The sequence below is a fragment of the Eumetopias jubatus genome, unplaced genomic scaffold, assembly GCF_037043125.1.
Source record: "Eumetopias jubatus isolate StellerSeaLion01/CBP00866 unplaced genomic scaffold, mEumJub1_p1.0 scaffold_5, whole genome shotgun sequence".
Lineage (NCBI taxonomy): Eukaryota > Metazoa > Chordata > Mammalia > Carnivora > Otariidae > Eumetopias > Eumetopias jubatus.
Genome location: NW_028274811.1, coordinates 57,455,781 through 57,468,992, shown reverse-complemented (window position 1 = coordinate 57,468,992; position 13,212 = coordinate 57,455,781). Strand labels below are relative to the sequence as shown.

Below are 13,212 nucleotides of genomic sequence, written 5' to 3'. Positions count from 1 at the left end.
TATATGAGAAGAACATGAGTTTGGGGGTGTCTAGAGGGTGGAGTCTTATGGCAGAACTGTGTCCCCTCCAAATTCATATGCAGATATCCTAAGGCCTAGTAGCTCAGAATGTGACTATATTTGGAGAAAGAGGAGAGTAAGTTAAAATGAGGCCATGAGGGCCGTCCCTAATTCAGAATGACTGTGTCCTTACGAGAGCAGATTAGCACAGATAGATACCAGGGCTATGTACACACAGAGGGAAGACAATGTGAGAACACAGCAAGAAGGTGGTCGTCTACAAGTCAAAGAGAGAGGCCTCAGGAGAAACCAAACATGCTGACACCTTGATCTTGAAGTTCTAGCCTCCAGAAATTTGAGAAAATAAATTTGTGTTAAGTCACTCATTCTATGCTTTTTTGTTATGGTAGCCCAAGCAAATACACTAGCGAGAACCCCAAACCCCACCATCCTCTAAAACCCCTTACTCACTTCCATTTCCCTTCACTGCATTTATTACTAGCTGGCAGATTATATCATATTTGTCTGACTGACACCTGCTTTAAATGTAAACTCCGTAAGAGCAAGGTCCTTGTACCTGAGAGGCATAGAGCACAATAGTTAAAAGCACAAACTCCAGAGCCAACCGCCTGAGATTGAACCCAAACTCTGCCATCTATCTGTCCCGTAGCTTGGTTAAGTCCCTTAACCTGTGTGTCTCAGTTTCCTAATTTGTAACACGGGCTAACAGTATTACTGCTTCAGGGAGCTGTCGGTTAATAGAAGAAGAGCATGAGAACAGCGCCTAGCATGTAGTAGGTCCCTTTAGTGGTAGCTACCCATGGCTTTTATTGTTCACTGCTATCTCCCCGGACCACCCTCTGCACAACGGCCAACAAAACCCACTGACCACATCTGTCCTTTAGCGCTATTTGTTTAGCCGTCCCCTGCCACACATTTTCTCCTAAGGCAGCAATTATGCTAGCCTTCTACCATGTCAAACATGCCTTTTCCTCTCGCCAGTCTGTGGCAGCCCCTTAGCTAACCCAACCCCACACCACACACGCACGCACGCACGCACACACAAGCTATTACCTTACACGAGTTACAGATTTAAACAGTATTTAGTAGAGGCTGTACAAATATTTATACATGTGTGTGAGAGCCAGGTTTGCACTCTAAGGGGGCTCTCAGGAGACTGGCAATGCCATTCTCAAAGGATTGCAACGCAAGGCTTAGCACGCTACTCAGCACTTAGCAGGCACTTGGCCCTTCTATGAATGTATTTTCACACTAACCTGATGAGATCAGTATTACTCCCCCCCCCTCTTTTTTTAAGATTTTATTTATTCATTTGAGACACAGAGATACAGAGAGAAAGAGAGAGCACAAGCAGGGGGAGAGGCAGAGGGAGAGGGAGAAGCAGGCTCCCCGCTGAGCCAGGAGCCCGATCCAAGGACCCTGGGATCATGACCTGAGCTGAAGGCAGACGCTTAACCATCTGAGCCACCCAGGTGCCCCAGTATTATTTCCCTTTGATAGAGAGGGAAACAGGCTCAGAGAGTTAAGTACTACTTTGCTCACAGAAGCCCGTAAACAGACTTCAGTCCAGCTTGTCACCTCCACAGTACACGTGTCTTCCACACTGCACCGGCTCTGACAGATCATTTATGATGAATGGGCTCAACAGGGCTCACACTCACTTCCTGGCCATGTTCGCTTCATAAGCAGAAACTCACAGTGAAGCCTTCTTTGAAACTAAAATAAGCCAGTTTAGATCCTCACAGACTGGTTTTCCCAAAGTGAGATGTGCCTGTGCTTTAGTACAAGATGGAGAGAATATCTTCTTTGGGACTGGCTGAAGAGACTTTCAGTTTCAGAGGTATCTGTGGGGTTACAGCTCAGAGCTGGGCTTTGAGTTCCCCAAAAATCCCGCTTCAAACTTAGTTCTACAACTCATTAGTCATGTTACCTTGGCAGGTAACCATCAACCTGGACCAAAACTCCCTCTTCCAGGAATTTGGGTACAACACCAGTGACCTCACAGAGATGTCATGAGAACTAAAACAGATACCCTATGTGGAGTCACCCAGGAAAGAAAGGACCTGCCATGCAATAGGTGTTCAAGAAATAGTTGTTCATAAAAAGGAAGAAAAAGGAGGTAGGCAGGTGAGCATTAGTTTCAAGTATGATGTTCCAAAGGATCCATCAGATTCCGCATGTTCTCCAAGGAGGGTCTCTCCTGTGCATCTGAGCAGTCTGGCCACACTGACCTGTACATGTAAGGTCCCAAGTCCTCTGGAGGGAGACTACTGGAGCATAGGACACCTTGCGGGAAAACCAGCAAATCAAAGTGCCGTGGAAAAGTGAACTAAAATATTGGATTCTGCCTAGTTGGCTTCTCAGAATTTGCCACAGGTGAGATGAGGCTGTAATGTTCACGTACAGTGCAAAACACCTTCCATTTGGCAAGGCAACCATGAGCTGGGGAAAAGAGAACATCAAGTACTAGGCAGGAGCAGTTTCCTGGCAAATCAACACTCATCTGAGGCTTCCGCATAAATTTTGGCCTCAATAACAACTGAAGGCTTGATGAAGCAGATTCTCCTTCCTGGTTTTGTCTGCATTGTGCACATGACCTAACCACAAAATAATCACTGTTCTTGCACTTTTCAACATTTCTTTGCCTCAACGTCGCAGGAAAATAAAAGCAACAAGGTTAATAAGCCCATCGCGAATTTAGGTAATTTGCCACAACTCCTTTCTACTCTCAACTCTTTTTTACAACCCTCTCCTACTCTCTATCCAAATATTCAATATTGAATTATTAAATAGACATTCTAGAATACCAAGAGAATGCCATAGCTAAAGCCAGGCCATATTTTAAAACATAAGAAACGTAACTGGCCCAAACTGTATCCAGTGTGAATTTCCTTTCTTCTCTTCCTTCCCTTAAGCAACAGGTATCTTGTGTTCAAAGTTAACCCTCTCCTGGAGATGGGAAATCAGACAGAGATATAAGAACTAGTTCTTCTGGAGTCGCACAGATCCAAAAAATAGTAGTTCTCAGCAGACAGTACTGAACAGCGAGAGAAGATGCTACTGAAAGGTTGATCAGCCGGACATGCGATTTCAGTACCATGCCCAAAGCCCCTTCCCCCTCCAGCTATGTCCTTTGCCCAGCCATTACTAATTTCCCCACCCCCATTGCCAGCTGTACCAAGGAAATGACAAACAGGGATTTGCTAGATGCCATCATTCATTGTCACCAAGAGGAGAATGAAAAGAATCCAACAAATGTTCTTGCCAACGCCTTCCACGCTCCACTCCCACACCACCTCCTCTTCACCGATATACATCTTTATAAGCAGCCAGCCACTTTTTAATAGCCCTTCAGTTGGGATACATGAGGAGCAGGCAGTAGGAGCAGCACCCCCAGCACCATTCTCCTCTATATGCTTGACCATGTTTACAGTTCCCAGCTCACATGCTCCCCAGGCCAGACTGAAGCAGGGCTGTGCACCAGCTGGCTACTGGTGACCCAGACGGTGTAGGGCGGAAGGGCTCGTGACTCACGTGGTGCTGTACGTGCAGGAGGCCTGGCGGCAGGGAAAGGGCATATAAGCAGGTAGCAGATGGCACTCTCCACAACTCCTTCTCAACACAGAGAACCTGCAGTTCCTCATTTCTCCGCTGACCATCAGGACACTGATAAATCAATTTCCATGGCAACAGCTCTAACTATAACACTCTAAAAATAAAAGAAGTCTGCCTTAAATGGAAGACAGACACTTGCATTCATTTCTGGAAACACAGAGAGGGGAAGAATGTGGCAACATGCATCATAAGCCACAGAACAACGTTTCTCCTTAACTCCGTAATTCCCTGTTGCCCATCTATTCTGGCAAAATAATAGAAGAAAATGACAGGAACAAAAGACCAACTGTATGCACAAGGATGTTAATTACAGTGATATTAAAACATCAACCGGTTAGAAGTTGTTTCACGGAAGAGACTGTGATATTATAGATATACATGAAATATTATGTAGCCATGAAAATTTATGATGGTAGCTTAGAAAAATGGAGGAACAATGATGTAGTGAAGTGAAAAACAATAATGCCAATTTATGTTTTTTTTTGTTATAATTCTGCCAGGTATATCCACCTATGAAAAATTTAGAAAAGTTGATTACACTAGGTTGGGGGAATTTTAAGGTTTCTTAGATTTCTTTCAAAGTGTTTATGAAAAACAAAAAATAAGATCAAAGAAAAACTGGGGTAAAAGTCACCACAACTGCTTCAACTACATTCAGAAATCTCAGTTATGCCACACCAGGACAGGTAGCAGCAAAGTAGATGTATACCTAGCAATAAGAATGGAACTTTCAGAGCCTAGTAAAACAAAACCAAAAATCCTCAAACTAAAAATAACTAAAAGCTAAAACTAAGATAGCCTTACATTTGCCTAAATTAAAAACACAGTTGACCTTGGAACAACATGGGGGTCAGGGGCATCGACCCTCACCCCCACAGTTGAAAATCTGCATATAGGTTTTGACTCTCCAAAAACTTAACTACTAATAGCCTACTGTTGATTGGAAGCCTTACTGGTATCAGTCAACTAACACATATTCCGTATGTTAGGTATATTATTTATCTATTCTTATAATAAAGTCAGATAAAGAAAAAATTGTTAAGAAAATCACGAGGAAGAGAAAATATATTTACAGTCCTGTATTTATCATATAATCCCCACATTGTTCAAGGGTCAACTATATTTTTAAGTTCAAATCTGTGTTGTTCAAGGATCAACCGTACCTACACACAAGATGAGATACAATAATGCACACAGACCTAAATGATACATTTTATACATATCCCAATAGTAGCCTCTGGGAAGGAGGAAACTAGGGCTACAAAGAACTTAAAGAGAGCCCAGCACACACCCGTGGACACCACTGTGTGACGTGTGAGACTATGTACCATACCCTCAAGAGTGTGGTTGGCTCAACCTCTGCACCTGTCACTTCCCAAGACATGTTCCATGGTCCCCAACAGTAGTTGCTTTATAGAATGGCCATTCTGTTCAGTCCCAGATTCTAATTTTCCTTCTGCTTAAATCACAATTAAAAGATTGCAGGAAATCATCAATACCGAAAACTATTTAATCACGTTCCCAATTGTGTACACAATTGTGTCACACAATTGCATAACAACTGTAGAATAAGATGTGAGTATATGAAGTGTTTATATATTTGTATATGTGGTATTACAAGTGCATGTAACTATTCAGAAATTACACTTGTAATCTACAAAAGAAACTATCAAGAGTGGCTACCTCGGGAGGGGAACTGGAAAAAGGAAGACTTAATTCCCACTGTGTACTCTCTTCTGGACCTTTTAAATTTTGTACCATGTGCATGTATGACCAAATAGACATTTCACAGCACTAAACAACCACCCACCCTGTATACATAATATTACAAAATAGACTTGAGAAGCAAAAGGTTCCAATTACACCAGAATCAGTAAGACTCCAACCCAGTTCTCTCTAAGCGGCTACCCTGGTTTCCCTTGGCTAGATACCATTCTTCCCAGGTCCTTTTCACCTTGCTCAACCAGAATCAGCTCACCAGGTGGCAGCATTGGCTGCTGTACTTGGCTGGACAGCTCTGATTTTATATGTAGGTTAATTATTAATTAGAGCCACCTAGATTATCTTCCCAGGACCAAAAGCAGCTGGGGACTGCATTCTCTGTTATATGTCCCCACCCTTGAGTCTGTAGGTCTTGGCACTGAGAAGTATAGACGCCCTGGGATTTGATGGCAGGAGCCCCAGAATCCTTGTATCTTGTATCTTAACAAAGCCACGTTAAAAAAAATTTTTCAACTTGGGTCCTCTTCTTAAGATTTTATTTATTTATTTGAGAGGGAGAAAGTGAGCAGGGGGAGGGGCAGAGGGAGAAGGAAAGAGAGAATCTCTCTCAAGCAGACTCTGCACTGAGCACAGAGCCCGATGTGGGGCTCGATCTCACGACCCCAAGATTATGATCTGAGCAGAAATCAAGAGTCGGTCGCTTAACTGAGCCACCCAGCTGCCCCCCATTTGGGTCCTTTTCGTAGAAGTCAATTTCTTCACTGTGTGCTAGCTCTTGAGTCAAAATAGCAGCTACCTGGGGTGGAGTGGCCATGAAGAGGGAGCAGACAGGGTCATCAGGCCAATGGTGCCTGTGGGATCTACTCTTACAGCATGTTCGAGAATTGGGCACCTTAATTGCCATCCACAGTGAATTCTCACTCAGAGAGCCTCTGAGGTACGCCAGAATTTCCAGACAGATAATTAAGTACTACTTCACTTGTCTAACAATTCTTCATTGTTCTGTATTAAAATGGACATCAGAAATACAGAAAACTTTTTTCTGTGGCCAACCCTTAAAAGAGGAGGGGAATGCAAGTCCACCACATGAATAAAAAGGAATCTCGTCCCACCCGCCGTGGGGAAAAAGTGACACACAAGTGGCATTTGTAGTGGGGAGGGGCAAGAAGCCAGAAAGGAAACTTCTAGAGTAGTGAGAAAATGAAGTTCAAACTATGCTGCAGTCAGGGACAAGAACCGACAAGCGAAGAGTGGCAGACACAAAAAGAAACTGGCCGGCAAGCAGGAGATGCACACACGGCTGAGATGCACACACCGGTTTCCCCTCTGACAGGAAGCACAAACCATCGGGGCCAACTCGGTTTCTGACAACAAGCTTTTCAGCTCAGCTGCCTGGACAAATGACCAAACGAGCTTCAGAGAAGAAACCTGGAGAGCGGAGGCTGGGAGCGGAGTCCCCCTCAAGCACCGAGAGGCCCCCTCACATCCTTCTTCTACCACTACCCTCCTGTTCACCTAGCGCTTCACCTTCAGGGAAGAAGTCATTCGCGACCACACAGAGAGAGCCAGGCTGCAAACCACAAGGAGAGTCAGGCCAAGGTTTGAGGGAACAGGAGCCGGTTATAAGAGAACATGATCACACCCTGGTGTTCTTAGGTTTCAGGAAATGTGGCTTGATCGACAGTCCGGCCAGCTCCGTGCAATAACAAATCCTGCTGCGAGGGTGTTGTGGGGCTGGCTCACGTGTCACAATGCCTCCATTTCATGGCCACAAGGCAGCCTCACCTAACACCTTCCAGTCCTGATTATCTGGAAGATACGGGATCCAAAGCCGATCACTGATCACCTTTACCATAGAAGTATCGACAGACGTTGCTAACTGTATTTCCAGACCACAGGCATCCACTCTGTTTATGTCGGAAGCCATAGTTTGGCAGATACACAGAATATTAAATGGATGGGCACACACTCAGAAACACAAATATCAAGCTTATGTGAAGAGCAGTTTCCTCAGTATGATCACCAGTGGACCAGAACAACAAGCAGGGACTGAGAGTTAGGGTAACACACTGAAGAGCCACTATGCCAGCCTGTGAGAGAGCTAGAAGCGTACCTGTGCCTTATGTGTGTACAGAAACATGACTTCAAATTATTTCAGCTAAGAAGAAACACTCCGATTTGAAGCAACCTTTAACCAGTTGGGACCAATCTGTTGGCAAGACTTGCGCCAAAGGGCTTGAGGCATGCAATGACAGATACAAGATTTCAGAATTTATCGGAAGGTGTCAGTGGAAGTGTTAAGTAGCTAGGTAGAGCATAAGTATCAGTCACTTATAATCACCTAAATTATTAATATAAACTGGAATAAATGGAGACTAACTTTAGCCTCAGAAAATCCATTCTAGCAGGCCCTGCAAACAGATGACTGCAGGGGTGAGGCAGTTATTGGCAAGGGGTGAAGCTGGGCCGGGAGAGGGCTATGTGCCACTCAGCCCTGCTGCCTTGTGAGAGCATGAACCCCTGGGGCCCCACCTCCAAGATTTCCTTGTAAGTGGGAAATCCAAGTTTTTACAAGCTTTTCTGATTTTTAAATGCTCAGAACTAATTAAGAAATAGTTAAACACTCTGCATGTCGAATGAAACACATCTTAAACTTTTATTACATTACAAAGGGAAGTGAAAACAAGCCCCGTGAGTATGTTTTCAGATGGGTAAAGGTTTGGCCATAAATTTACAAGGTTAACAGATGTTCTTTCTTAGCAGATTCTTGAAAAGTATAGTTTAAAAAAGAGGCAAGACACTCTATTTACACAATGAGTACATTTATGATAAAATACATTAGAAGCTGCACAAAAGTATAACAGGGACATTGAGGAAGTGCAAATCAAAGCCACAATGATATCTATCACCCAGTAGCATGGCTGTTTTAAGAACACACAGAAAATAACAAATGTTAGTGAAGATGTAGATCAGTTGAAGCCCTCATAGATTACTGGTGGGAATGCAAAACAGTGCAGCCAATGTGGAAAACAATTTGGCGGTTCCTTCAAAATTGAAGCGGAATTACATATGATCCAACAATTTCACATTTGGGTACGTACCCAAAAGAACTGAAAACAGGGACTCAAACAGATACTTGGATACCAATGTTCAGAACAGCATTATTCATAATAGGTAGAAACAACCAAAGTGTCCATCAATGGCTGAATCAACAAAATGCAGTAAATCCACACAATGGATTATTCAGCCTTAATAAAATCGTCATACATGCCACAACAGAGATTAACTTTGAAGACATTATGCTAAGTGAAATCAGTCAGACATGAAAGGACAAATACTGTATGATCCCACTTACAGGAAGTACCTACAACAGTCAAATTCATTGAGACAGAAAGGAGAATGGTGGTTCCCAGGAGCTGGGCAGAGTAGGAATGGTGTTAGGGTTTAATGAGGAATGTATTTCAGTTTTCCGAGATGAAATAGTTCAGGAGATAGGTGGTGGTGACAGTTATACAACATGATAAATGCATTTAATGTCACTGAATTGTACATTTAAATATGGTTAAAATGGCCAATCTTCTGTTACGTATATTTTACTGCAATTAAAAAAAAAGAACAACAGGGATATACACAGAGGAGGAGCCTTTCTTACCTACTGGCTTTCTCAGCAACCAATATGGGCCCAAGGATTCCGCCCCCACTAGTGCCTTTTCCTTCTCACAAAGGCACTTCAGTCTAACGGTGGCCCTGGTCTTGCCTACCTTCAAACTGATCTTCCTTTCTAATTCTCTGTTTCTGTTCATGATGCAATGTCCCTTCCTGTTCTCATTCCAGTCGGCTCTTGGCTTCTACCAACTCTGTGTCTCTCTCCCTTCCTCTCTCCCGTGCTCTCTACTGTATGGCCACCCACACTATTCAGGCCCTTTGACCTCTGGTCTGGCTTTTGACCTCTGACTAGGGGCCGTATCTCCCCAGGTGATCCAGTTTACACACTGCTGCCAGATTAATTTTCCCTAGACAGGGATCACCATTTCACTCACATACCTCCAGGGCCTTCTCTTTTCTCTCTTGTATGTGTTGAATAAATGAACAATAAAGTAGCTTACTCATTCCCGATTGTCAAATCTATTATTTGAAGTGACTGTCAGTTTGTTCTGATTTTCCCTTTCTTAGGTGAGTGAAGAAGTAGCAGTTATCAAACAATCTTTCCAGCAGAACATACCTTTACATTTCCAAGTTACTGGCAAGGAGGCAGCTGAGGGAAATTGAAGACCTCTCAGAGAAGCTTGAACGTCCCAACCCTACAGCTAATAATAATTTTGGGGGGCGCCTGGGTGGCTCACTTGCTTAAGCATCCAACTCTTGATTTTGGCTCAGATCAAAGATCTCAGGGTCGTGAGATCAAGCCCTGCACTGGGCTCCACACTCAGTGGGGAGTCTGCTTGGGATTCTCTCATCCTCTCCCTCTGCACTGCAGCCCCCTGCTTGTGCTTGTGTGCTCTCTCTCTCTCAGATAAATGCATTTTTTTTTTTTTTAAATGATGTCTGTCTCAGTTCTGGTGGCTGCAAAGACCAAAATCAGGGCACCAGCGTGGTCTGGTAAGGGCTCTCTTCCCGGCTGATGGCTGGCACCTACTCCCATATCCTCACATGGCAGAAGGCACTGGGGAGCTCTGTGGGGTCCATTTTATAAGAACACTGATCCCATTCATGAGGCCTCCACTCTCACAAACTAATCATTTCCTAAATTCATCTCCTAATACGATCACATTGGGCATTAGGATTTGAACGTAAGAATTTTGGCAAGACACAAACATTCACACCATAGAAAAGTCCATGGAGACTCCTGTTGTTCCTTCTTGAAGTTTGATTTATTTTTAAGGCTACAACTCAAATCCTACCAGTACCTCTAGGTATTAACCTGGTTCTGCAAAAAAGGATGCATGGAAAAAACATCCCCAGCACTTGATGGCAGGTATTTAAAGAAAGGGAATATTACTAATATGAAGAGGATATAATTGAATGGGACTTTCTTCTTATTCTTAGCTTTACTGCCAAGACCCAAGGCTGAGGACAATGAGGCTAAGTACTCTACTTAGAAAGCCATAAACATGTAGGGACAGACAATGTGCCATATTGCTTACCCAGAGGTCACAGGACCAGTCCTACCAGCTGACCATAGCCCCTCTCTCCATCCAGCCCCCAAGAAAAGGGAGAATGGTTGATGTTGGCTTTGTGTAGAAGGTAAGTTTCTAGTGCAGGTTACTACCTGCTTCTCCAACGAGTTAGGAGCCTGGGAGGGGTTCTGAGACAATCCCTAGGACAGACTGGGGTACGTGCAAGAAGGGGAAACAGTCAGCCTGTTCTTTGTCTGGCTGCTTGCTGAGCTGCAGAACCCACAGACCCACTCCAGGCTGGCAGAGGAGCAGAAAGGGGCATGTTAGGGACTTGGGAGAATTTGGCATCCATCACCTGGACTGGGAGGATAACCATCAGGAGAGACTGGCATCCATTTTTGAGCTAGAGATGTGGAAGGTGGGAAGCCCGCTGGAGGAGCTGCATGGAAGTAGAGCTTAGAGGGATCCAGGTGTAGTACCTCAGGAAAGAAGGTGGGAATATTCCACTCCTTTCCAGTTCATTCTAAGCCCTGGGCAAAGTGGGAGGGGAACCCTGTAGTTGCAGAACTCCTTTTCGAGGAGTGTTCAAGTTGGTGAGGCAGGAGCCCTAGGGTTCCCAGGCAGCTGCTGAGCCCAGCAACAGGGCACCAGTCTCCGAGGAGGAGTTGGGAGCATGAACGGGACAGAAACACCCAGCAATGCCCAAGTGAGACGCAGCAACTCCCCGAACAGGTGCTGTGTAGGAGAGGTTGAGGGGAAGCTAAGCACAGCCCCAAGAGAGCTATATAAAGTATCTGCGCAGAGACCCCTAACCTCAGAATGAACCAGATGGAAGTCCTTTCTCACCACCGACTGTGACTTGCCGAGTTCAGTAAGTGCTGGACCCTTGCTCCATTTCCTGTCACGTGGGGAGGAGCTAGAGCTCTGAAGAGAGGAGGAGAGGTACACAGCTTGAACTGGATATGAGAGTAGGGAGTTTTAGAAAGACTGAAGAATTAGAGAACATGGTCGATACAGATCATCCAGGGACTGGAACTGGGATTTGACAGAGCACAGTCATAAGCAGTGCCTAGAGAGAATGAAAGCTATTTCATGCTGTTACCCTGAACAGATTGAGTGAGGCTCCTCAAGAAACCAGCCATCCTGAAAGTAGGCCTAAGTACACGTAAATAATGAACTCTTCTTAAACTCTGTGCAGGTGCAAAACTGTACGATACGATTGTACTGCAGCTTGGGGCAGGCCAAGCTTCACCACGGGCCACCCCTGGTCGAACTCTCAGGGAGCGGCTTCAGCTAAAGGCCTCTGCCAACCCCCAAAGCCCTGGGAAGAGAAAGGGCACGCAACCAGACCCACACAGGTCTGCCTTCAAACCCTGTCCCCTCTCCTAGGTGGTGAGTGGCTGAATGAAGGCGTATGCCATCCCCACTATGTAGCAGGCATTTAAGAGCTCTGCCACGTTGTGGTGGTACCCCACATTACCGAAGCTACTCAATCTCCGTGCTACCTCAACCGTCCAAACGATGAGACCAGGATTCAAACTAAGCCCGACTCTAAACTAAACCCACGCTGGCTCAGCCCCACTACACCAAAGAGCAGAGAGGGGGAAAGGGAGCCCAGAGGAGACCTACACATGTCCCAAGTGATTTTAGAATTGGGAGGTGATCACCAGCAGTTCTAAAATGCAGATGATTTTATTTACATTTTCTAGTCTATAAAATCTGGTGTTGTGGTAGCTTATTATACATAATAAAACTAAGTCAGTATGTCCACCCCCTTCCCTGGTCTCACAAAGGAAATCCACCAGTACTGGACAACTGCAGTCTGACCTTTAGCAGAGAGACAAAACCACTATTGAGAAAAAAAACACAAAAAACAAGAAACTAGTTCTGAACAGAATGCACCCGAATCAAACTTGCCAAGCTGTCTGTCCCGTGGAATTTCACAGTGTTTAATGTCAACTGTCCAGAAATGGCCTTGTGGGTCTCTCTGAAAGAATATTTAAATATCACTATTACTACCCAGCTCTGAAGGTAATAATAGATAATCTAGATATTAGATTAATAGATTAAATTAATAGATTATCTAAAAATTTAGATAATCACAAGTTGCTGGAAACCACTATAGAGCGCACTACTCAGGAAAGGCCTTTATTAACCTTTTAAAAGTATTAACCAGAGGACTTATCTTAACCAGATTATCTCAGCAGCCAGTCGCCTTGCTGGTTGAATCACTATGCAAATATCAGGGCTCTGAGTCACTGAAAATTGCTGAAAAGGACTTGAGTGAATGAGCACAAGGTCTTCTCCCTAGAAATGTAAGCTATGCTTTTAAAAGGTGTTCTCACACTTTGCCCTCAAGAAATCTCTGGTACTGAGCTCCCCAAGACAACTTATTACCAATAAAAAAGACAGCATCCAATTTCAGAAAATCCCAAACGACAAAGCCACTATCCTTCCCTCTGTGCTATCAGTAGGTAAAAATATATGTATACATTATACTTTCAATTTTCAAAATTAAAGAACTTGAAATTTTTGATACTTCCTATGAAAAGGCCAGCAAGTTCTTCATACCGTTTTCTAGAGGCACCAAACAAAAGGAAAATGGTGCTAACACTTCAAATTGAGATGAAGAGCTGTGTCTCACCAATTCTTAAAAAAAATTTTTTTTTTGGAAAGGAATCTTCTTTGCCCAAACCAGTGTTTCCTAAGCTATGCAAGAATATGTTCTCAGAGAACG

The 13,212-nt window shown here is 44.1% G+C and overlaps 1 protein-coding gene across 3 annotated transcripts in view; it reads right to left on the bottom strand.

The window, feature by feature from the left end:
* Positions 1 to 13,212, bottom strand: part of IQGAP2 (IQ motif containing GTPase activating protein 2) — a 287,962-nt gene that overhangs the window by 158,153 nt on the left and 116,597 nt on the right. Inside the window, exon 1 of one of the 3 annotated variants that reach the window (XM_028114561.2) lies at positions 3,556 to 3,637. The exons of the other annotated variants lie outside the window; for them this stretch is intronic. Coding sequence (XP_027970362.1) covers positions 3,556 to 3,599 — 44 coding nt within the window. The 5' untranslated portion in view covers positions 3,600 to 3,637. Of the gene's footprint in view, positions 1 to 3,555; positions 3,638 to 13,212 lie in introns of those variants that run through there. 3 annotated transcript variants of the gene reach the window in all.